This window comes from Bombus terrestris, chromosome 11 (assembly GCF_910591885.1).
Source record: "Bombus terrestris chromosome 11, iyBomTerr1.2, whole genome shotgun sequence".
Classification (NCBI taxonomy): domain Eukaryota; kingdom Metazoa; phylum Arthropoda; class Insecta; order Hymenoptera; family Apidae; genus Bombus; species Bombus terrestris.
The window spans coordinates 4,630,517-4,657,812 of NC_063279.1; the positions used below are offsets into that span (position 1 = coordinate 4,630,517).

Consider the following 27,296-nt stretch of genomic DNA (forward strand, 5'->3'; position numbering starts at 1 on the left):
AAAGAAAAGCTTCATGAACGCAACTTTGTTTTTCTTTACTTAATCGCTAACTTATATGCACAATCTCAATTTACATGTTCGGATAATCGGCGGATCAAGAAATCAATTTCCGTGTAATCGACACTCTGGATAATCGGTGTCCACGTAATCCGCGTCAGGATAATCAGCGCTCCACCGCGTTATTATTTTAAACAGGATATAAAATGACTTCTAACTGTAACTTACAAGTTTAGAGCAAGTAGTTTTTACACGCTCTGTGAGTTTTTAATAAACCATAATTGCTTTCATAAGGCCATCATTAAGTAACTAATCTATAATAATTCCTGGCAGCTTCGACATCTTGATTTAAAAAAACAACAAAAAAAATTATCTTCTCGTTCACGTATCACGTTCATTATAAACGAAACTAAATTGATAAACTTCAACCTATAATTAATAAACACATTATAAACTGAAATTAAACTACATTTTGTTGCTCTATTGGCAGACTAAAGTATCGAATATTGATCTTGCTACTCGTAATAAAGTTATCCCGCAACATTCCCCTTTATCTTCCCCCTTTAATCGTAAATCTCATCAATAATTAGGAAACTCGCGTGGAAAAAGGGAAACAGAAAAGGCTTAGAGTGAGACATCTACGTTATAATTCTCGTAACGAATGCAAACGTCGTGAATAGATCGGTCAAAAGTCATGACAAAGGAAGTGTTACGCAGAGAGACTGTGTTCTTTTTTGGCCGTCGACGAAAACGTGCGCGAAACTTATTCGTCTTTGCCGCATATAAGAAGAGGTTAAGAATCACGAGACAGAGACATGCTGGTTAAGCGACGACGCGAAAGACGAGGAGAAAAAGAGAAAGGGACAGAGAGAGAACGATCGGGTAAGTTGGGAAAGAAGCGTGAAAGGATCACTGGGCGTGTCCAGACAGATCGAATCGAAAACCCGCTGCTTTATTAAGGCAGCGGGGTCAATGCTGAAACACCGGCTGCGATAAAGACAGGGCATTCCCTTTACTACTCGAACTTAAGCCTGTATTACGCGAGCGAAACTTTCACGCGTCGACCCGTCACACGTTTCTTCCATGCACACCATTACAATTCGCTCTTTACCTTCTATATTGACCTATATCACCTATATATATGTTATTCTCCTGTTTGTTTAAGGAACAGGGCAAATAATTATTATTCCATTCATTTTTACTCGATTAAAATCTATCTCTAAATATTTTTAACTTATCTGTATGTAGAAAATCGCGAAGATCGAGTTGAAGTCAAACGAGATGAGAATAAAGACTCGGATGGTTTGGTAGTGTCGCGAGGTAAAGACTTTATCTACTAACATTCGGTTTCACTGCGAGGTTTCGCGACTCCGTGTACCAACATCGGCCTCTGTGTGCTATCTGCTTGGCGCTAATCAAATACCGCGATCTACATAATTTGTTTAGGAGTGGCTATAAATCATTGAACCAGCTGGCAGCTTATCTCGAGTGCTGATTCAGTGAAATTAGTATTGCTTGGCCTCGGTTGCTCGTTCCTTTTCGTATCTGAATCAGGTCGATGCCCCAGCGATCTTGCGACGATACAAGAGAGATCCTAAAAAAGATTCTCGAGTCCTTGAGTTTCGTAACAATTCGATTCGAACTCGCGTCACTTCCGTTTGCGACCGATCTTCGACGGTATCATCGATGTTGGAGAAAGCATCGAGAAAACCAACCACTATGAATCTTTCATTCTGCCGTTGTTGGTATAGGTCAAAATATATTATGTGTCGATACGACCAAAATGATGAAAATACTTAGCAATTTCAATTTTCAAATTTCAAATTTAAAACGATTTACATAAAACATTATTCATATATATGTAAATATGAATGGAGAATAATTTCTCCGTAAAACAGGAATGGTTAAAAGATGCAGAAGCATGTAGCTAAAGAGACATTTCACGAAACAAGCATCGATGTAAAAGATCAAAGATTCCGATAGTATGTATCCGGTTTTCGTGCTTCGACCAATTCTATTATGCTAATTAGAATTCATCACGTCGTTTAAACACCGTTGTATCTGTATTCCGGCGTTTGCGCGATAATTAACGCCGACAAAATTAAAACGATATAGGAGGAAAGAAGAAAATGTGGGGAAAGGTGATATCCCTTTTATGTAATAGCGTAAGTAAGTCACTTAATCTTCTTCGAATCGATATTAACGCGAAACTGGCTGTGGCTGGTCCTTACAGTGTTCCAAATAAAGTTAAATTGGGTACAGTAACAATTAGCTCTTTATGCCAAAACCGTGAATTGTGTCAGAAATTCCGTAACTCCGGAGGTCGTTTCGGATGGCATCACGGCCGAACAAACCATACGGACCACCTGCTAACAAATGGCTGATTTATAGCCTCCGTTTCAAGAAAATTCATCGTGCTCCCTTTCAGCCGATCTTTTGACCGTTTCAAGGCTGTCAACTTCTCGGTCGTGAAACGCCATCGTAGTCCACGGAGAAAACGCGAACGACCGCAAGGATTCGGAAGCGAAGAGGGTGAAAACAATGAAACGCTTCTACCATGTTGTGCCGGAAACTGGCACGGTGACATTTGGGAACACTTTGAATTAATCCATTTGTTATATTTATGTTATACATATATAACCGTTAATATTTTTATAAAATAATAAAAAACAATTAACGATTATAAATGGATGTATAATATACCTTTTATGACATACAATAAATCAGAGATTTAAGGTTTCCTCGTTCTGGAAGAGAATTGCAATAATGTTGTAGCCCTTTTGTTTCTCAATAAGATTATCGTGAAAAATCCGTGACTACGATAATTGTGTAAATTAAACAGAATCAAAGTGTATATGTGTCATGTTTCTTAAATAGTTAATTCCCAATTGCAATTCTTTTTTCAGTCAATTTACATTATCGTGAATCCTAATTTATTAATATTATGACTATGAGCGGGAATTCCCAAGAGTCGTTTAATATCTGTGTCGACGCTAATTTCTTCGTCTATATTTTCTTAACGTTCCACTCATTTTGATAAATTTTATACATACCCAGAGCCTTCAATGTTTCTTTTAGTACATCGTAACTCCTACTTTTAAGACCAATGTCTTCTTCACCGTATCCCTATATCACTTTTCCGCCATTAAAAGTGTACGAAATAAGTTTCTATCACTTACAACAATCTTTACGCTTCTCGTAAACTCCATGCTGCTTTTATGTAATCAACTTGGAGCAATCATAAAAAAGCGTAACGCATTTCGAGCACAAATACGATTGGTAAAAACAATAAACAACCTTGAGGGAACAATCACCGTATGCTTTAGCCTCGCGAAAAACAGAGCCCGCGTTTCACGTAAAATTAATGGAACGTATCGTTTTCGGAAGAAAGTACCCATCGGGCGCCAGGAAGTCGTGACACGGCCCTATCGCTCCACGTGTCTTACGTACAATCATACATACACGTGTAAGTACATGAACGATATACAACGAGACCAAATACATTTTTAGACAATCGCCAGACTTATTTATTGTCTCGGTAGTAAAACCGTCTAGAAAATCGTTAAGTATTGTGTTAGTATGCCCGAGTAAATTTCTATATGATTTCGATTATTTTAAAGACTTGTGAGTAAAATTAACGACAAAAAGGACTGACTGCGTTTGTAGAAAGTTTCCGATCGAAACTGTGTCCCTTTTGCCAACCAAGGCCGGAAAGGAAGAGCTGGAGGCAGGTTTTCCCATTGTTTTCAATGCATACCTCACACAGGGACGAACTGACCATCTTGACTTTAAGAAAATTTCCGGTGGGTCGGAAGGGATTTGGGAGCGTAGAATTTAATTTTTATACGAAAAACGATGTGCATAAAATTACAGTTGTAAATTCTTTATAATCGTCGCAAAAATAAGGAGAAAACATGTTTGCCGGACAATTTCATATTAGAATCGCTCGATGTAGAATTTAATTAGTGAACTAAAAATAGAGGGTCAGTCATATCGATAGTCTTCCGGTAAAAATTTCAGTCCCAGTTCGTCCATGACCGGATACGATATGTGTTTGGTACGATGAGAAAGACACGATTAAGTACATGGTTGTTCGATCAATGCTCAGATGTCACGACTCAAACTACGCAAGTCGGAACAACCGATGACATATTTTTATCGATAGCACGAGTATGCGTGTAAATTGATAATCATGCAGAGAAGAAGATACGTTGTGTCTTAACAATACCGATTTAAATAACCATTAAGTACTGATATATATGATAAAGTAATTCAAACAGCGAATATGTGGGAAAATGGTTCATTTGAAAATGAAAATAAAGATTCAAGCTCCAAAATTAAAATTGAAATTCAATTCAGAATCGGAGTTGATATAATAGAAGGTTATCAATTATTCCTACTATTTATTATTTTACGCTCGTATATATAGTAGCTGAGATTCAAATTAATGAATTCAGTAATAAATTAATGAAGTTCATATAGAGTTCTATTGTATCAAGAGTAAGAAATCTATAATAAAGTTCAAACATTCAAAATTAATTACCTCCATTCAAATGCTATAAATAGACTTACATTTCTAGATCATATTTGCCGTCAGACATTAAAATAACAAAATAAAGAATTCATAACATAATCAAATATGTACATGTATATATCGAGCAGAAATTAAAATTTACACTCGTGCATTCTGTACTTTAGCGATTCGGTCTTGAGCACGCTTCTTAAGAATTCTACAATATTGCTAATGTTACCACTTGCTAAGAGGCAACCACCCGAGTCGGCTGGCGGTTTAAAAAATGTATCAGCTTTCGCCATGGAAAAAATAGCTCCATAACGGTCTACCTTCCTCGTTTTTTGCTCCCTTCGTTCAGTTCATAAAACAAAATGCGCCGAAAGATGCCGTATGATTAAACAAGAAGCTAACGACTTTAAATCGTCCTGCAAGCTACCCAAACGCTCGCCGCATGATAATGATCGGACACGGAAAAAAGATCGGCGAGGATACGTTGTTTCGTGGAACAATAATGCTAACCTTCTGAAATAACGTCCTGCTACGTTCGAAAAATTTGATACAAAGAATAATTTCGTGAAACATCAACACTATATTTCAACTTTCGTTGAGCTCGTTAGAAAAATGCGCGTCTTTTACGTGGATAGAGTCATCTTGTTTGCATTTTAACGAACAGAAAGACTTTTCAGATCTTACTGGATATCACAATTTATAGAATTATCGTCCTTTTATTCGTATGAATCTTTTATTATGAATATTAAAAGTACAGAAATAGACGGATAATGTAACAAAAAATATATAAAGGCAGCGAAACTAAATTTTGGTATGTTAGGTTCGTCGAAAGGAAGATAAAGACTGACTTTCCCTCAAAGAAAGTTCTTGGACGAGACTTCTGCATATTGCAACAATACGTCCCACCTTTTTTTCGTTAGATAGGTCATGCTTCGCCGAAAATTTTTCAAAAAACCACGATTAAAGAAACAATCTCGACCAGCTGCGGACAATTTACGACAGCATAGTCGAACAGAAGCCAAGTACAAAGAAAAATTCGACACCTGGTCCTTGGCCTGACCTGAGCTCGAAGCGTTCTATGAAACGAGTCACATCTTTTCACTACAAGGAAAACGAAACATTTCCATGGACCTTCTGGCAGAGAAGATTTAGCGCTGGCAGCTGCCAGTGACCATATTGTGAAAGTGTAGCAGTTGCCTAGAAATGTACTTGCCCTGCCCTAATTGGCCATTGCCGATCATTTCGTGCAGTCGAGGTTCTCTTGTGTCGCGATAAAAATCGAACAGCCTCGGCCGTGCTACTACGTTGGCATGATTTTTATTTTCCTTTCTCCAATTTGAATAATCTGACTGAGCTATCTATGCAGAAGAACAATTTTTGCAAACGACATGTTATTTGAAGAGAATGATTTATCACGTGAGATAAGACTCGTAAATGGACCTACCATATTTCAATCTTATTGCTTTTAGAGGGAAGTAGATCTGATCTACATCTATTTGCTGAATTTTGATTTATTTTTATGCAAACATTCGTTCCGAAGAATTTTTTTAATTAACTGATAGTCGCATAAGCTGCTTTAATGAATTATTAGCGGCTCAGTTGAAATCATCGAGTGAGTTCCATAATGTTTGGATAATGTTTATAATCTGAATCAAAATTACTGGAAACTAAATAAGAATAACCAGGGAAGGAAAGACCATAGATTTCAATCTACGAATTAAATTAGAATTTTGCAATCGAAATGAATGCTCGATATTTAACGATATTAATTAAATGTTATTTAATTACAATAATCAAGATCTGCTTATGCAGACGATCGCGTGGCAACCTCTAATAACGCCAGCAATTTCGCGTCATTCTTGACCAGTGTCGAATTAAACAGTTTAAACAATTCAAAGGGACTTCTTCCTCTTCCGCAAGAGTTTCACGCAAATACGCGAGGATATCTTTAGTTAAGATGCGATCTCGTTTGAGCCTACAAATTTATAACCTGAGAAAGTTATTACGCAGGCTGACAGCTGGCCATCGCGCGAATACGCTTCTACCGCTCTTAATATCACAGATGATAGCAGAGGAAAGAGGAGCAGGTGGAATCAACTCGACTTTCCTTTCCTTTCCTTCTTACTTTCAGGGTGTGTCGGCCATGTTTCTATAAACTTGTATCTCTGAAATTGTGCGATATAAAACCTCGCAATTTTTTTAGCAGTTATTCGATATAAAAGGATCCCTTAACTTTCTGTAGGAGAGCTTTTTTTTCAGAACATACCAGGACGATTGACTGGAAGTTAGTTTCGAAATTTAAAACCCTGGAGACCATTGACGCTACGTGTGCACACGTATCGAAGAGGAATTTTATGTCAATCGGTATTCAAAAAAACATTGGAGAAATTATATCGCGCGGAAGTAAAATAATGAAGAAAAGTATGTAAAAATTGAAATTGATGCTTATTTGCAGTCTAATACTCTACTCGACTGTTATGAAGTCTACACGACTCTGAATTTCTTAATCTTGACTCTGAATTTATCGAATTTTGAAAATATCGATAAATTAAAAATTTCTATATTTTTGTAATTCCTCTCTCCCTCATTCTATATATATTTTGTTTCAGCTTTGTTTCACACTTCTTCAATATAACTGTAAAATGGAGCGAAAGGTGTCATTTCGATCAAGGGGCGTAACCAATCGTGTACGCTCTCGCGATGTGTGAGCGGAGAAGGTAAATTGATTATGGCTGATTGATTGTGATTTTTGAATGTATTTACGCACAAAACTGTTGTGCATATATGTATGTAATGTGTGCAAAGATAACGACGTTGTCGTCACGATACTTACAAAGATATAGGGATTTAGCTTGACTTTTTTGAGATATGATCGCAATTATTCCAAAAATACGTTGTTTAAACATTTTTATCCTTCCTTCCATTCCACGTTGTGTCTTTGAAAGCGATACCTGGATTCTATGCTACGTGGGAGTGTGCGTGGAGATGGTGAAATGTGCATACCCCTGTGGAATTTTCGAGAGGCTACGAATTATGTCGCGAGAACCATTAAGTCGATCGTCGAATGATAGTTTGAAAACTCCATGGTTTATGGCAAGGTCACGGCTATCGAGCTATTATGGAAAAGTGCCGCGAAAAAGTTAAAAACACATGGATTTTGCAAATCCGTTAAATTACTCACATGCCATCTGAGCGTTAGCAGACAAACGATCGTAGCGCTCAAATTCTAATCCTAAAAAGTAGCGACTGTTCTTGGTCGTGGCATAAACCCGACTTAACAAACACTCGACGATAACTAATAATAATGTTAGTAGAGCCTCATAGGAATGCTAATAAAATTTGAGGAAGTTTCGTATAACACACGCAATATATTCATCAAAGGTGTCTAAAAATGTTCGTATACTTTCGCGAGTCTGTGTATATTGTTTGCCAAATCAATTTTTGAAAATAACATGTTCTTCGAATAATTTGACCGATTAAACTACTTTTTACATATGACGACCATACGAATCCCGTTTTAAAACAAGATCAACGACTTTCAAAAAACTTTCCCACTAAAAATAATATGCCTGATACTTGGTCCGGTTTTCTCGATTTGTGTCCATTTCTTTCCGATATTTGCGATTATTGTGTAACGCGTACGAACGGTATCAAAAACCGCAGCTCTCGAGCCAGGACGAATTCGAAAGTCAATTTTACGGGAGACAGAGCCCTTTTTGCATAATGCGTGCATACGATCTGTCTGCGGCTACGCCTGCGACCGCGAAACCGATGCTCATTCTGTTCGCTTATGAGCACGCTTAATTAAAACATAGTCTGACCAAAAGATAATGGAGGAGAGACAGATTATTATTATCGTTATTATTACAATTTTAAACGGGTCGCAGCTCGTTTGTAAGATAGCATCTGTATCGCGTATCGCCAAGGAAACCGTCCAACCACGAGAATAATTTCCATCGACATCGACCGAAGGAAACGCAATTACCATAATTAACCACGCAATTTGCGAAAGGGTGACTAGTGTGTCGAATGACAAATTAGCAACGAGAACCGCTTTGAATTCTACACGACTCAGAGAACATTGCAGACGAAACGATAAGGATAAGAATTTGCACCTTAATCTCCTTTTTACATTCAAAAAACAGTAGGAGATTTCTTTAGGTATAAATTTACTTTTGAATGTTTGCAATGTATTTATGGGGAAATTTAAATGTAAAAAAAATCTATAGAAAGCATAGAAAATATGTAAAATATCGAAAGTAAAGTAGTTATTAGTAATATTTAGTAAAGTAGCGGTAAAGAAATATTTAATAAATGAAACAAACTTTCAGTTAAGATTCTTCTTCTTCGCTCGTATTCATAAAATTAGGAATTTGCATTAATCGTCGCAGTCTGATTAGTTATACGATGTATCGAAAATTCCCTCAAATATTCAACGATAAGCATTTCTCGATAAGGAAGATGTACCGGCGAATGTACAAATACATCGAATTAAGTAACACGAAAAGTAGGACAGAAAATTATATAACGTCTGATCGAAAGGCCAGAATATGAAATACATATGCTTCTTTCTTGTTCACTCGACAGATATAATCTAGAAATCAAATTTTATTTATAATGCAATAAAAACTACGCGCGCACACACACACACTACTATAGAGTGAAAACTATTTTATCATTCTTTAAAAAACAACATATAAAACAATTTCTAAAAATAAGAAAGAGAAATGTCTTACACCTACACAGACTAGGATCTATTGCATAGGATATAGACACACAGAAATGAACAAAATTTCCCATAATTACATTGATAATATAACCTAAGTTATGAGAATTGTTATATGGCAAAACTTAACATTAGTTACACAAAACGCGTGGTATATCAAACAAAACGAACACAATAGAAGATGCTGTAGGTCGTAGCTACTAAACGCAAGTAGCAGACTATTCAGAAATTCGCAAATCGAATTGCTTTGAACGGTTCGTTCTGGCGAGTTATGCGCGCTGATTTATCGGCAACGGAACGTACAAACGAGACAAGCATCGAAAATCAATCGCTGAAAGCGTCGTTTTCAATAGAGCCGGTTCGAGAGACGCCGCAACCTTGGCAAGCAATTCGCGACTAAAGGTTTCACGCAATTACCCGGCCGGGCCGGCAGTCGCGCACAGGTAATTTGCATCTCTCCGAGACTAAGAAAACATAATTACCGTAATTTATCACGGGATTCGTCGCGTGATAAACAGAACGAGCGTCGTGGCCTGAATTACGATATCGTTCCGCGAGAGAGGAACAGCCAAACGAACCGGCCTGAAATTCCGTCTTTTCCCTCGAAATTCCCCGCCACGATTTATATACGGCCGAACATCCTTGTAGCCGGCGATCGTTATCAGATGTCACGAATCGTTATCCGATCGCGTGAACCCTTTAAGCTGCGTCCTCACTGAAACAACTGCCAGCAACTTTATGCTTTTTGTTCGAGGCTGCATATTTCGAGCGATACTCGACAAATATCAATTTTTAAAATGAATATTTTGTTCGTAGTGAAGCGACGTAATCAGAGTTATATTATATTATAGTATAGAGCATATTATATCGCGATAACTGACGATAGAAAGTTTCCCGCTGTTGTTTCAGTGAGGATGCAGCTTTAGATCCGCGTTCGTTACCCACTGATTCTCTCGGCCTGGTTAAGTAGCGACTTTTATTTACGATTCCAGTATTTAGCGGGACATCGATTTATCGACCGACCGTTTGGATACCACACGTGGACTCGATAAGGTATAAAATCTGTTCGATCGAAATCGTAGCACCGTAAGACGATTTCGTGATACCGTTTATCGTGCAACTAGGTTATCTAACAGTGACACAAGTCGATTGCTTTGTTACCTTGTTGGTCTATCTTTTCTTCTGTTATTATTAATTAATCGTACATTTCTTCTGTTATTAATAGATGTTTACGTGATAATATTATAAAAATATTATAATCATTACTTCGTTTTAGGTATTTTATTTTCATTTCTGCACTTTTAAGTTAACTGGAAATATACAAACACCCGTAGTTTAGTTATTAGTTGATACTGTAGATATATTTTTCTATTATGGTTATCTATCGACGAATTCTATATAGAGATTTCTATTTCTTTTTACTTAAACATTTGTTATCTAAACGATGACAAATACCACTTATCGCCAACAAAAATATACTAAAGTGTCAACTCTATGAATTACATGGAAAAGTACATTTAATAAACTATTGATTCCGTAGTATGAGGGTTAACTAAGAGCATACAATGTTACATGGTCAAAACGATCGGTTATTCAATTGGAGGGATAATAGTGCTCGAAATTAATCCGTTCACAGACCTTGCTTATCTTTATCAAGGCTAGCGCAACCGGTTCATTCTGGTACAATCGACGAGTGAGTTAAAAATCAGGACTACATAAATGAGAATTCTATCGACCGTGTTTCGAAAGAACATTGTAGAGAAAATCCAATTCTAATCTGGCTAGATAACGTGTTTGCAATCAAGATTCCTGTATGATAAAACGCGAGCATTTAATAAAAGTTAAATTACGAGTGAGAGATCGGTAAAAAGATATAATTTTTGGAAAATAACAAGATTGGTTACATCCTACATTGAACGATTTGTACGCTGTTTAAATGAAAATAAATTCCTTTAATTTCATGAAAATCTTGACACAGTTTAATACGACGATTAATTAATTATACGAAAATCAATATGATTCGATAAGCTAATTGATGTCAATAAGCCAAATATTTGGTTAAACTATTTACGAGATATTCAAAGTCTTGTGGATTTCGAATGATTATCAGTTAGTAATTCAATCGATGAAATTAAAGTACCCTATTAGACATGGAATGTGACATGTATCAAGACCGACAAAGGCCATTTCAACACGAGAAAAAATGAATATCTCTTTAGCGAGAGATTATGCGGACGAGGACACGTTTCATAAGGCTGTAACGTACTAAAGAACCGAACAGACGTGTTTCTTTTTTCTTTTTCGTTCTTTATAATTCTGTGAAGAGTACCGAAGCGAAGATGATTGAAATTTGAAGTTAATTTAGGTGTGAAGTAGAATTTAAAGACATTTATACTGGACCGAAATTTGTTCCATTAGATCGTGGTGACAAAATTCGGACAGAAAATTACATATAAAATAATTAACAAAAAGTAAGCTGTTTTGATCGAACGTAACATATTTGTAAGATGAAACAAATTTTGTAAATTAGTTTCTCTAGCAAATATCGAAAAGGGAGATTATTTTGATAAACGTTTAGCCGATTACTCGATAAACGTGTAATTTTAATAGGTTCATAAAATAGGACGATGAAGACGATTCGAACGCACGACGCTATAGTTTTCGACAGAAATATTTATTAAATGTATGATAACGGCGAAAAGTTAATTACACAAATAAAAGTGAATGGAACGTAGCTAAATACTGAAAAATTGAAATTCCTAACACGATAATCTGTTGATTCTTACGATCAAACAGTTCATTTAGAAAATAGTTTTTATAACATCATCACTTTCCCCTACTTTTCAATTTATGAAATTGATCAACGTAGCTTCCGAACAGCTTACATTACGCTTTTATCTATTTGATCGATACAACAAATTAATACTTTAGTACTAACTAAATAATTTTACACAGTGTAGTAAATGTATTAAACTACTCACCGAATGATCTTTCTTCTATTGTTCGGATGAAATCGCTTGGCCATTTCCGGATCAACACGGTCCAGCTCCTCGTAGAGTTCCTCGTTGCTTTTCGTGGTCGACCGATCCAATTCTACCTTCATCTTCTTCGAACATGACACATTCTCTTCGTCCAATTGTTTATCTTTCTCGATCTCCATCTTATCTATTAGAACTTCCCAAAGTATAGACTCTATGTAATAGTTGGTCCCACCGACGATGATCGGGAGCTTCTTTCTCGCGTGTAGATCGTTGATCTAGATCGGCCAAAGAAGAAGAGGAACGTTCGAAGAAGGCTAAAAGCTGGTGTGCAACATGGATCGAATATCGGTACCAGAGGGACCGTGGCATATTACAGCTATATCATGGCCCTCTTCGTGATATCGTTCGGCTTCGTCCAAATATTTCCATTTTTCGAAGCGTTCTCGTTTTGAAAAAAAAAAACATGATGCACGTTACAACGTTGGATGAACTAGGCGTTGGAGACCAAAGAGGAGCGAGCCGATTTCGCGAAACTACCAAGATGCGTGTCAAAATGCTGGCACGAATATTAATCCCGCGGAAAGTGTAAATGTAAATACAGAAAGATAGTTCGAGGTATTCGCAATGCGGCGTCGACATTTTTACGCGCTGCTTATTAATTATTACGCACGATCGCTAGACGACGATGGTATTCGAGCGATATCGCATTCCACAGACGGTTTTTTCCCTCCTCTCGCTTTTTCTTTTTATTCCTAGTTTCTGGTTTTTGAGGAACGACGCGTATTTCGAAAGTTGCTAAGCTGTCGTAGTTCGGCAGATCGTTTGTGTTTTAGCGAATGTTGGAAACGTTAAATTTCCGTGCAACGAGTTTCCGTGGATATGCTATTTGATATATGGATGACTGACACTGCGAGTAGTTTTGGGAAATTTTTAATAGGTATCGTGATTGATAGAGAAAAGACGAACGTGATGGAAAAAAGGAAAAATTACAATGGATATAGCCATGTTCCTGAATTGTACCACCGTGTAATTATGTTTCAGGGGATCTAGAATATCCAGCATGTGATGCGGCGCCAGTTTCTTTTCCTCTTCTGTTACTTTCGCCGTGATAATGTCGAGACCTCTGTACACCTGTAAATTAATACAGATACCTTGTATCAGTAGAAATTTCATGGAAATAATTGAGATTCTATACTTTGGATATTTCTCTGAAAGAATTCATTTATGCTTACAAATTATCTTACTTGAATATTTAGTAATAGCGAACTTAGTAATAATTTCCTCGAATTATAAGAAATACTATCAAAAACTAGATACCGATTAAAATAGTAAACAGTTAAGAAAGCAACGTACATATGTAGTTTCGACAGCTAAAGGACGAAACGACAGAATACAACCTATCATAGTATTATCTTCGTTGGATTTAATTTTATCCAGAAATATTTAACTTGAACGTGCCACAGTAAATTTCCTGTACAGAATCGAACCTATCTATTCACCAAATTCTCCGAAAATTGTTCGCATCGATGCTGGATAAAGATCCTTGAAATTCCTGGAACTCGTTGTTCGATCGTATTGAACGTGTCACGCGAATCGAAACGTCGAAACCGTGCAGATCGTATCTTGACGCTCGGTTTCATCAGCCGTGGAACGAAGTTAAAGATAAGTGAAATGTAGAAAGCCGAATCAGGAAATGTCAAAGCCCGTGTCATGCTAGTTATCAACGTTACCAAACCCGGCCGCTGTCAGGTCATTTCATTCTTTCTTACGATACGTAAGTGTCACTGTTGGACAAGGAAGTTAAAATAAAAAGGAAATTGTGAGAAACGGATAACACGTGGATTATTTCTTATCTTTCAGCGACTACAGACTTCACGTTTTCGGAAAAAAAAAAAAAAAAAGAAAACGGTTCGACGTCACCGTGTAAGAAAAAGAAAATCGATGCTGAAATGAGCACAGAATTTATAGCAATTAAAACACCTGTTTTCGTTTAAACGTTTTAAGCGCTCGGATGAAGTAACGACGGGCGGTGACATTTTATGCTGCATGGATTTACACGTTTTGGATGGCTGCATGTTTACGTAATTTATCTTGAATCGAAACAAAGATTAAGGAAAGAATTAAATTTGCACGATTAGAAGACTGAAATACAAGGCTTTCGGTTTTTGATAGATAGGATAGAAATTTTGATAAAATCCGTCAGAACCGATATTACCAATTAAAAAAAAAAATTAATTTGTCTTTATTAACTTTCAATTTCATGGTTATAAAAAATTCTGGTTAAGCAATGACTCGGTTAATCGGTTAAAATTCCAACAATTTAATAGTTTTTCTCATTCACTTAAATGACCGGAAAACTCGACCCCTTACAATCGTATTCGTTTGTCAACTGGAGGACCGATTATACGCGAGTTTCACCTCGTTGTCCAACCAAAAAGCAATGAAGTATCAATTAAACGGAAAGCAACTAAAAACATAGGCCTCGGCGAAATCTTTTTCCCCGTTAATTACGTCGAGCCTGCATCGGTGAACGCACAAAAAAAAAATCTCACCGCTTTCATCGTACTCCATCGCGATTTTTTTTCGTACTGAAACAATCGTGCTGCTTCATTATCGATTTTTATCATACCGGACGTTTGTGATATTTTAATTCTGCGCGCGATCACGGCCGTGTAAAATACGATACAATACTGGCGTTCGTTGCTCGTTTCGACGCGTTCGTTAATTAACGAAACTGCTGAAATAAATTCCATCCGCGCCATTAAAGCGCGCAACCTTTCGTGCCGCTAAAAACACCTCTGCCATACCTGAAATTGGAGAGAACTGGAAGCATTTTCGTCGCGTTTCGATGATGATTGACCAACTCATTCGGCACACGAAACGACTCGTCCTGTTCCTTCCTTTTTACCTTTCCCCACCACCAAGTACGCGAAAGCAATGAGAATGAAAAGCAGGTTCGTCGCTCGAAGGAAGCGTACAAACCGTATTTGTAGCCTTGGTACTAGTACGTAGATAATTCTATTTCATTCAAAGTTAACTATTAAGAGCCAGCTCTAACGTGTACAAAGTTCACGGAGACTTGAGGCTACAATGATTACAGCATGATAGAATAAACGCGCATAATAGCGAGATTATCCTTCTTCTTTAATGGTTCCGAAATTTTCTTGCATTCCTCGACCACAGCAGAACAGCCTGCTATTCAAATAAAAATTCTTTGAATTCTACCGCGAATGAAGAAATTTGCTATAAATCATTTATATTGTATTTAGTGATAAGAAGATTTACGATAAAGGTACATAACTTTGTAAAATGCAGCATGAAAGTTGGTGGAAACATGAATTTAGTATTTAGAGAACTTGAAAGACGTCTTGTATCCTACCTAGATAATATTTCAAAAGTGAAGTTAAAAGGCAAGCTATTTTAAAAAGAAGTAGAGATGACGAAACTGCAATAATTTTATTCCAAATATTTTGGAATTCCGGAAGCGCTTCTTTTTAAAGGTCTCGATAAATATACAAAAATATATACAAACGTATCTATAAATTTATGTTTCGATAAAATATACGTGTGATTAAAATTTACTTGGAAAAAATATGTCGTACGCAGCACGACCTGATAGTAAAAAAACTTAAAAAAAATTTTCTGCGCCATTTCACAAAGGATATCTTCGATATTGTTGGATGGTCTGAATATTTTTGCAACGCAAAAATTTTATACTTTATGTCCACGATGTTCCGTTAAGTTACGCTATCACTGACCGAACAAACAGGTTTTCGACGTTACGGTTTGTGCCTGGGTAACTTGAGTAACCATGTCTTCAACCTTCATTAACCTTTTTCATCAACGTCTTATTGGACCGAATCCTGCTGCAGAATTCTTCAAAGCAAGTAACGCAAACGGAAGTTCCATTTGAAGATCACGCCGCGTTGCCAAGAAGAAAAACGACAATTTCCGTAACTATATGCGACGACAACTACACGCATAAATCAAATTTATTGCAGGCGTAAACGCAAGTAACGATGACATGTAATCGTTTCAAATATTTATCCAACATGTAAATGTCTTGGAGAGGGCTATTTTCCATCGTCATCGAGGATCAGCGATCACGAGATAAGCGTGTTGCGTGGATCATTACGAGTAATAAAACTTCGTGATTGAAGGAAAAAACGTATTTCGAGGGACAGGATAAGAATGAAAAATGAAGTTCGAGGAAACTGCCACTTTCTGAAAACGAAATGTTATATCACTGTAAAAATTCCATACGGTTTCTCGAAATTTTATCAACGACAAGAAATTTTATAGCGAACGTGATAGGTACATTTATCGATCGACATATCTCTGATTTTACAATTTTTAATACGTTTTTTTTTTACACCAAATATTATATCGAATTTTTCCATACTGATAGGAATAAAAGAAAAACAATTCTTTAGAACGGTAAACTAGGAAATATTATGAAAGACAAAAGAAGCTTTGTCGAAGGCAAAGAAAAAGGAAGCATACGGAACGAGATTCTTAGCGATAATAGGGACGTTTGATATTCAAAAAAAAGAACCGATTGATGCGTAGACAAGCAAATGTTCCTGTCGGAAGTTTGTTTATACTTATGTGCTGCTTCGTCGGAAGGCGTAATGATAAAACAAACGGAAAAAGAAAGTAGAAGATGCCAAGTAACACGTGGACGAGATACCGGCACGGTTCAAGGAGAGAAATCGAGCAACGACCGCTCCCTTTTATTAACGGAATTAGTATCTGTTTCATACTAATCAATATTGTTGTATCTCGACGTTTTAAATGATTCTTTGCTCTTTGTTTCTTCGAATCTTATTGGTTATTCAGCTATACTTAATAAAATAAATGTCGTTGGTAATGGTAACGTGGTGTACTCGTCGATAATTCTCATTATTGTTTAATAAATTATTATAGATAATCGATAACTTTGAAATATGAAATAAAATATTTGTATTGAGATTTACAAAAATTTTATAAAAAATGATAATGAGATAAAAGATTGCTTTTGCACATAGAAATATATAATAATGTAATAAACGAATTTATGCCACGAATTACTCAACAACGTTCAATAATCTATGAACTCGTTATTGCCTTTTCATTTAGACCATCGGTGTATAATGCTAGATTTGGACAAACAGCAACATCGGTAACAGTATTTCTAAATTAGCAATTCACTTCTTAACGAGAAAGAATATTTCTTCAAACAAATTATCCACGGTATACTAATATAAACGCAAACACGAATAAAAACCCTGCAAAGTAGTTGCATTGCAAAATTAATAAATATAAATATTTAACGTACACGAAAGAACATTGGCCTCTTACGTAATCCTCATCTTCTCGAACAAACTAAATTAATAATCTTCAATATATAACCACCCTCGTTTAAATCTCATTACCTTAAAACCAAATTATTCACTCCTCAGTTTCGACGGGAAATCAATCAGGAAACAATCACTAACAGTTAACAGCAACATATACATATACGTAAATACGTGAATTACAATCGATCTGCCTACAATGTAATAACATATTAATATATATTACATATAAACGTCAATTCATCCTACCCTTAACTAGAATACCAACCATGTTAACCGTATTTAATAAAATCAAACACTTTCCCGACCACTAAATAAGCAATGCAAAAGATGAGAAACTTCAAGCGGCTGTTTAACTGGTCTTGGTCGACGAGGAGGTTACCGGCAACCTAATTCCAGCCAGTCAAGCCGATCTGCGTACGTATTTGCTAGACTCGCGGGTCTTGCCGGTCTGGTCGTGTTACATAACGCGAAAAACCATCGAAGCTGCATGATTAATTAACCGTACGCCCAGTGTCGAAATCCGTCTCGACTCGAAACGTCATTCAACCCTCGGTCATTCATCATTCCCGATCGGTCCCACCGAGGAATCCTAGAAGGTGAAGCGGAAATTCCCTTCTCGGGAAGAGTTCGCGACGCATCCAGACGGTCGGCTGCAGACGAGCTCGACTCGAGCCACCGCAAATAGACATTGGCCGGGAACGCTTTGATTGTTTCCCAGACTCAAGGTCGCGAGTCTAACGCCGGAAAGAGACAGCTTCGAACATAGACGCGGAGGAAAGAAGTGGAAGAGTGCAGAAGGAGAGAAAAGAAGCGGAGGAAAGGAGCAGGAGGAATAGAGAAGCGGGGGAAAGGAACGATAGAAACGCAAAAACAGAGGAAAGAAAACGAACGCAGGAGCGAAGGAAACGATCGACAAATTAGGAGCGAAGCAGTGAAATCCAACGTGACGATGTAACTCGGCGCTCGATGGAGGAAATTCGCGCGTTGCGTGATTTACCGGTATCGCTATGCAGACCTCCGAGAGTTACCGAGGCCGCAATTATCCGAGTAGCCAGCGAATCGCGGGTCAATTACACCCGATGCGTAATCGATCGGAATCCTATCGCGCGCGCGCGAATAGATCGAGGTGCCTTCAAGTACCGTCTGGTAATGGTGATCGTAATTCAGCTAGGCTCTCGACTCTTTGAGTGAAATTAGAATGAAATACGAGTGGATCCGAGGGTGAGATGTTTTGGAGTCTGTCTAACGGTTTGACGATGAAGCTTGGTCGATTAACGATAGAACACGAGGAACTTTGTTTTAAATACAGCCTAGTTAGTTTGATTCTTTTATTGAACATTTATAGGAAAAATGTTCAGAATTTATTCTTTTTCGATATTTCAAAGACACGCAAAGTGTTTCGAAAGTATCTTTCTGTAAGCGGGTGTTAATATTTTCATCAGTCACGGGCCGAACAAATTACGAAAGAAAGCTCGGTGAACGCAAATTTCGCTTTCACTCGTGGGACCGGGAATGAGGTAAGCGCACACTGGTGCTACACCCTTTTCTGCTTTAGCACTTTGGAATGAATTGTATCTGACAGCGAACACTTCGATTTTTATTGGATCCGATTCGTAAGAGAAATATTATCTCCTCTTAAGGTAAGTTATATTCGGAGAAAGGGATCAATATCTCGTGTATAGTAAAAATAACTACGGCTTCGATACCTTTTCCTTGTACTCTGTACTCGATTTCGATTATCCTTTTTTATGCCATAAAATTCCTTATTACTATTTACTTTCACCTTTGCATTCTCATTTTTCACTTTATTGCACTTACTGAAGATTCTAAAATATAGTTTTTAGTTTGTTAACGCGCTGTATATAAAAATAATTTGTGTCGATGTCTCCAAATTTATAGTGGAGAAAAATGAAATTGAAAGAAATGAGAAAAATCTTTTGTACAAAAAAGAGAAACAAGTATTTAATAAAATATCGAAGAATTCAAAGAAATATTTCGACGAGTTCGCGATAAAAAAATTTCATACGTCGAGGTTCAAAATACAAGATGTGATTTAAAATTCGATAGAAGTTTTCTATTCGCGATTAAAAGTAATCACGAGCCTTCACGACATCAAACGAAGGTTAACGATAAAATAGATCTAATCTCTGACTCTTAAGCTTCATTTAACCGTGCCTTTAATTAATTTTAATTGGCCCACTTAATGACCAAATGAAAGATAGATTTAAAAACCATGGACGAGAATATCATATACGCAAGTGTTACATTTCGTTGATGAAACGAATCGAAATACACGGTTCTAGAAGTTTGTAATACAGGGTAGATTATTATTCATGAGTACTACATCCGGATCGTGCACATTGTATTCACTAATTTGCATTATCTCTCGAAGACACTCGTGTCAATAGAAGCTCTTAATGTAAATCGTCGATTCGAAGGGAAAAACTCGTTTGCTTAAAATTTCAATACCTCGCAACATAAATAGCGACCTCGTTTTAATAGCACTTTCAGCTTACAAGTAGAACCTTTCAAAAGTTTCGTCCCTTATGGAAATTAAATAAAGAAGGGTTTTTAATAATACTCGAATAAACGAGAATTTATGAGAAATTAATGAATATATTTTTCAAAAATTCTTACGTTCATTGAATCTGTATTGGATATTCCGCGATATTGCAAAATAAATTATTATATCCTTGTACCAATTTAGATCTATAATTTTAATTTTATATCATTGAAAATATTTTAATGGAATTTACGCATATTCCGGCTTCTATTCTAACTTCACGAGTTGCAAATTTTGAATTCCAAATTTTCCAAATACACAGATTTTAAATTTCTAATTTTTTAATCTTTGAATCTTTTAATTTCAATTTCAAATTAAAAACTCTAAACTTGAAATCGCAAATTCTCAATTTCAAATTCCAACCTTCAAATTTTTTATGTCTTCATTAACATCGAAATTGACGAGCAACTAGAGTCTTTTGCGACCTGTTCAAACCCTTTCGAGCATTCGATGCTCGAGTATATAATCATTGGCGAAATATGCATAAAACAAAGCAAGTTCCCGGTGCGGATCGTTGTGAAAGAGGCGGGGAATCCTTTATAAAGGTGGCGTGCCACTTGCCAAAGTTCGATCGTGAAGGGTCAATAAATCAGCAAAGGAAAGGGTCCACGTGGAATACTTAATCAGTAGAAAACGCAGGCCGCATAGCGGCACGTCGATTGACTTCAATTGCGGCGACGTTAGAATTATTTAGGCATACTCAGAGAGTCGGTGGAATATGCTTGATCATGTAGATCACGAAATATTCAGGACATCCGAAAGGATGTGCCTCGTAGAGTAAAAGGATGTTGCGATATAATTCGCAACTTCCTAGAATGACTAGGTCAAGCGCCATACCGTTAAGATATACCCCTTTAGAAATTTTAATATTCATCCAACACAACTAGCCTGACTTCAAAGACGCCGTACCGATTGGTTAGATACTATTTCTAGGCACCAACGAATTCTGAGAGTTCGTTTCCAATTGGATGGAACTTTTATGAGACCCTCTTTGTCTCTTGCCTCTAACGGATTCCCTTATTTAGCAACTCGATCCTGTTTCTATCGGAAGCGAACGTTCAAGTTTTACCCAATTTTGTCTCTTACCGTAGATACATTTTCTTTTCTTCTTTTCTCATTATTACAGCAATTTAATTCAACAAAACGTTATTTACAGTTATTTACGTATTTACAGTTATAACGTATTTACGTTAACGTTATTTATTACTAAATGTTAAAAATACGTTATAATTTATTATTTTGTTCAGTAATCGAGTTCTATTTCGCTCGATTTCTAAAATACATTTTGAACGATCGTACGATGTAATTAATGTGATAATAGATAGTCCGAAATATTTTCTAGATTTTCTGAAGGCCTATAACCGTAAACAAATTGGATTTCAACGTGAATGATACGTAGTTTGTCTGTGTGAAAAGATGTTTGTTTACAAAAAATTAATATTTCCATGAACGAATATGAGTAATAATTTTACCAAGATAAATAGATGTTTCACGCGTACCTCTCACGATATAACGAGGGTACGAAACATTTATTTCGCATGAAACCGAGGGTAAATGTTGCCCGCGTGCACACACAGACTTTTAAGCGACGTTCACAGCGATCAAACAAGCAGAGTGCACTCGAGTATTCGTCCAGGTCCTTTCGAAATGCCGTAAAAACTTTCAAAGATGCGGTGTCTCTTTGTCGGCTTATATTTTTTTCTCTGTATTTAAAACGTTTCACCTGCCAACGAACTGATCTCGACCACGAGTCATTCTCCTGTTAGAAAGGGGCGAATAACGACAATACTGAATCACGAAAGTGAATGTACCAGCGTTTATCTTTGCGAGTTAAGCTACCACACACGCCGCTACGTATCAGTGGAATAATTGACAATAAATTTCAAGAAATATCTGTTACGAGGGCGCGCCGGTATAGAGGCACGTTCTAAGATAGTTGCATTTAACGCGATACTCTTTCCAGGGAGCGCAAAAATATTTAAATTATGACCTATGTTCGTTACTTAACCCAATATGTACGCGTATACTACCAGCCAAAGCATTAGGACACCTATTCGTTATATTTATTGGAAAATTCTAAAAACTTTTACTTCATTTAGCGTTTTACATTATAAGATACGCATAATGGTTGCAAAAGGACTTGTACACCATTGTATTTATTATAGCACTTACATACTAATTAACTGACTCCAAGTACGTATTAGGTTGTCCGAAAAGTTTCTTTCGTTTTGTGAGGAAATAATAAATGCACAACGTTTTTTGTTTTATATTATTTTGTCGAATTACGTACGATTCATTTTGTCGTGTTGAGATAAACATCGCGACATTTTACAGACTTGGTTTCACGTTTGTATGAATGTGCACCGTTTTAAAAAACACGTTTGCGAAAGAAAGATACTTTTCGGACAACCTAATATGTTAAACTTCGTATCAGTTAGTATTACGATCATGCGACTAAAAGAAAGTTCGGTAAGTGTTATGTAAACGAAATAGAAACTGATAAACAGCGCTTTGTCAAAAAATAAATATTTCTGTAGCCACTGTATGATGCGAGCGAAGTAACAGGTAAGACTTTCAATTTTTCAAGAAAAAACTTGTGAAGTTGTAGATTACGTAAAGTTTAACTCCAGTTAAATTCCGCTACGAATTTTTCGAATAGACCTGATATTATATCATGGTCAGTTATAACCAATTATATAATCGATGACACATATTATAATCAATATTTCCTTCGATCGTTCCTACATATGTTACAAATTAACCAGGATAAGGGATTTTATTTTTGAAACAAAGAGTATTCGAAGCAACGAAACTTTAGCGAAGCTAAAAATTCATCGAAGCACCTCTATCTCGCGGGAAAGAACGCGGCAGATTAATCTGCGGCTACGGTATGACAACGAAGAACAAGTCCGATCTTGTAGGAAGCAGATCCAAACCCTTGAAGTATTCCGCCAGGGTCGTATAGCTTTAGGGTACCTGCACGAAAACTGGTCCAGGGAAGAGGAATGGCGCATACAAACGATCTCGTCTCCGCTCTATCCTCGAGGCGGTCCGTACAATCGGCTGGCCTTCTCTCTTGTTTCATCCTGGCCCCGACCATTATCCTACCTCTTCCTTTCGCCAATCACCTGTCTCCCTTTGCCTGGCCCGAACGAAATCGTACGGCCACATATCAGGCATTAGAGTTTCTCACGTCATCCTCTTATCAAGTTTGAAAAAACCGGTCCTTCCTGAATCCATGTACAGCTCGCTGATCATCCGTGAATACATATCCCATGCGGAGAGAAATGCGCATCAGGGTCAAAGAAATCGTGAAATTTCGCTAAGGCAATGAAATAAATTTCATAAAACGCTTTATATTACCTATTTCACATGATTTACGAAAACTGCAGAATGACGATCTTATAGACAAACGCCAATTTGTTGATCGCTAATATGTTAATTCGAGATAGAAAGAGGTCATTAGTTGGAGAAAGTAACGATAAATCTTGGCGGAATAAACGGAATTTTGAAGATAACGTGAAAACCATTATACTCACGCAGCTGGCTAGGGAACGAATGATTGTAACATGTAACGCGACATGAAACTGCGGTCTGATCCGAGGTTTGCTTCTCGAGTTGCTACGCGAGTTCGAGGTGGTTTTACGCTGTTCGATGGTGGATGATAATTTATGAAACGTTTCTTTGAAAGTTTTCTAATCAACAAGATATAATCTCTTTGAATAGTAATTCTTCGAAGATATATACCTCATCTAAGACTATTTATTGGAAAAACTCATCGTATATCCTTCAGATTCTTTTTAAATGTGTACGTAACGTATGTTGCTTACACTTACAAATGATATTAGAAGATATTATAATCTCGAAGGAATCATTAACATTCCGTAACGTCGATCTTCTCAGAGGATATATTTGTATTGATTTCCACTAATTCCGTTTATGACAAGAGGAATTAAGCGATACTCATTTAGTACGGGGCCGAGGTAAATAAAATTCTTTCGGCGTTTGACATTTATTCTAACGAAGAAACTCGTTCCTGGATCGGAGGTTTTGTCCATCAAACTCAATAACGTACAATCCTACTATTAACGCACTATACAATTCCTTACTGTACATCCGACCGTTTCTAAATTAGACTATCACTTGAAAATGAGATGCAAAGTAAATATTTCTTAAAAACAAACTTCCGGTCATTTTCTCTTCTCTCTAGTAATATGTAATTCCATTTAAGATGTACTAAATACCTTAGCCAGCTGGATACCACATCGGTAACCAGCAACACAGGTTGTAGACAAAATTGAACATCCTTCAAACCCATTCGAGAGCAATTCCAAGTAAGAACCTCTTCCATCATAGCCAAAACCGGTCTAGACCGATGCAAGCGTATCTAACAACGAACGTTAACGAATACTAATCACTTCCTGCAAGTGCGCAAGAAAGACAACGCAACAGATGCGTCGGCTCTGACGCCAATTCAAATTTCCAGAAACTATCTGCACCTTTAAAATCGATTTAAAGTTGACTAATAACTTATCCGAAACTTATCTAAAAGGCGCGTACAGCTTCGTAAAACGATTAGAAACGTACAAAACTTCGAATATTTTGATATATCTTGTAAACTAAAAACAACGTTAAATGGGACATTTTAATTGAGAAAAGCAGTTCGATTAGGAACGAATCGCAAAGATAAGGAAGATCACACACCACTGTCAATATCCGCTTAATAATCGGGCAACAGGAGAGCAGGCAGCTTCTATGCTTGATTTTGTGCACTGTACAACAAGTCATGTAGTAGTAGGTACACGCCGACCGATCATTGGCATCGCGAATTCCTACTAATCATCGTTGAACGTTCAGTGAATCTTAGACGTGGCCAGACGAACTGTCAGATCGTTCCACGAACTTCTCGAACGAGCTTCAATAGGAAAATGCGTGTTTTTTTCTTCGTTTCGATGATTAAATTCTGGATATAATAGAACGTCATGGTTGTAAAGGCGAATGTTCACTCGGTATCGCCGAGTCCAAGTCGTAAATATTTGGGAACATCATGTCGGTGCTAATAGTTTTCGATGTCGGTGACACGGAAGCATCTACATAGAGAAATGGATACTGTCACAAAGCGATAATGTTGTTCGTGTATTTTCCTGGATGAGCATCGTTAGATTTTGATGTACGATTCGTTACCATAACTCTTCGATACGTATAACTCTTAGTTGCTAAAGTGATAATACTTGAAAATTTATAAGGTGCGCGTTGTAGTTCGGAGGATTTTATTATCGAAACAATTTTTATAATTCTAGAAATTATAAATTAATATTTTGGTGTAAAATGAATGAATTACAGTATAGGTTTCTGTGATCGTATACCTACTTCATTGATCGTATTGTATATTTATACGAAGGCTTCTGATAATTTCTAACCGATAATTATGGTACAATTAAATTTCTAAGTTGAAACATTCGTACTCTGTATCGATTATAAAAGTACATTAAATTATAATTATTTATTTATTAAATTGCATAAAACGAACAAATAATTAAATATCAGCGATATATTTACGTTTACATCTTCATGAATTTAATGCATTTTAACGCAAAACGTAACTCTCAGGAGAATCTCCTCTTAACAAAATTTCACTTTGCATAGGAATAATTCAAGTGTAAAGAGTAGTAATTAATGCAGTTGTACGTAAATTACTGCAAAAAGAAAATTGAAATACAGCGTAATATCGAAAGAATGGAAGCGTCCATTAAAGGAAAAAAAATAGAACGTTTTATAAACTGTAAAGCTGGCAGAATGTTAATAAGAAGGGTAAGCTGGCGAGTGGTTCGAAGTTTCGAAGCGTCAAAGGCCGGAGATTCTGAGACAGCCAAGTTTAAAGGCCTTAAATTATTGGAACCTCGAAGTGTCAAAACTTCGGGGCTTGCTAATTTCGTGCCTCCTAAACCTTGTATCTTACGATGCTCCTTTATACGAAGCCAGCCAACAACTTCTCCCGTTGCCGGAATCCCATACTTTCCAAAAGATAAGAAATTCGAATACAGAGGAAAGCCGCGACACGAATTTCGTTCCACGAAAATGATAGCGAGGATGAAAATCAAATATTGCGAAGCTATCGAAGAATTATCTGGCAAGGCATCTAAGTCATAAATAATTAATTGTTTATGCAACGAATCTACGCTGAATTGAGATATTAATACACGTATTACCTCTTGTTTGAAGAATAATAATAAAAGCAACGTAATAAATAAATTTACCTTGAGAGATCGTCGCGAAGCAATTTGAAATCCATTCTCACGTACACTGAAATTTACTTTTACTCAATGTGGGCAAACATTACGACACTGGCACAACGAAAGTCGAAAGATCACACGATACATGTGCATACGCGAACAAAAAAAAAAAAAAAGAAAAAAAAAAGAGAAGAAGAAAATAACACGATTAATGGTACTAAGTGATTCGCTGTCAAGAGCCGACTAACCAAAGAGCATCCAATTTGCAAAGGTTAAAGGTATCTGCGCAAGAATTCACAGGGGTAGGGGACATTTCAATGAAATCCTGATAACAACAAGCCGAAAGCAACGTACTGTTGGTGTTTCTGCTTTTTCTAAACGTTATTTATCTAACTGTAACGTTCAACTACGCGACAGGATGACGTTTCAAATCTTTGTTGCTTTGTCTCTTACTACGAATAAGTACGCAGATGTCGCGTAGAGGAGATATTTTTCAATGAACTTGGTTTTCAGTGGAGTTTTAGTTTTTGCGAATTTTCGGCATTTTTTATGACTAAGTTCATATCGTTAGTGGATTTTCTTGCAGTTATTTTGAAAACAGAATATGTTTGTTATAGATTGATCCTTTACTCTTAACGATTAATAGAAAATAATTTTCTCGAAGGCCAAAAAGAAAGTTAAATTTAAAAAGGTTTGATGGAACTAAATAAATTTTGAATGAACGTAAGATTTCTATATTTGTAACTTTCATTTGAACGCTTCGATCTGTCTTTTATTCAAATATTACGAATATTTACTTCGTAATGTTTATTAAAACAGATCTCTCTGATAACCGAAAAGTGCCAAACACGCGATTACTTTCAATTTGTATTAAATTGGAATGAATTTTTTAACATTTCGTATAAGCATTTGCATAATGAGGTAACTCTATCCCG

At 36.6% G+C, this 27,296-nt stretch overlaps 1 protein-coding gene across 3 annotated transcripts in view; it reads right to left on the reverse strand.

Annotated features, from left to right (window-relative positions):
- The window catches only part of LOC100650049 (tRNA dimethylallyltransferase), a 116,513-nt gene that overhangs the window by 70,227 nt on the left and 18,990 nt on the right, over nucleotides 1-27,296 (reverse strand). The window contains exons 1-3 of one of the 3 annotated variants that reach the window (XM_012313451.3): nucleotides 26,386-26,533; nucleotides 13,217-13,357; nucleotides 12,227-12,501 (exon numbers count right to left, since the gene is read on the reverse strand). In XM_012313451.3, coding sequence (XP_012168841.1) covers nucleotides 12,227-12,501; nucleotides 13,217-13,288 — 347 coding nt within the window. In that variant the 5' untranslated portion in view covers nucleotides 13,289-13,357; nucleotides 26,386-26,533. Of the gene's footprint in view, nucleotides 1-12,226; nucleotides 12,502-13,216; nucleotides 13,358-26,385; nucleotides 26,534-27,296 lie in introns of those variants that run through there. The other 2 variants (XM_003398825.4, XM_048409853.1) reach the window with 2 other exon arrangements.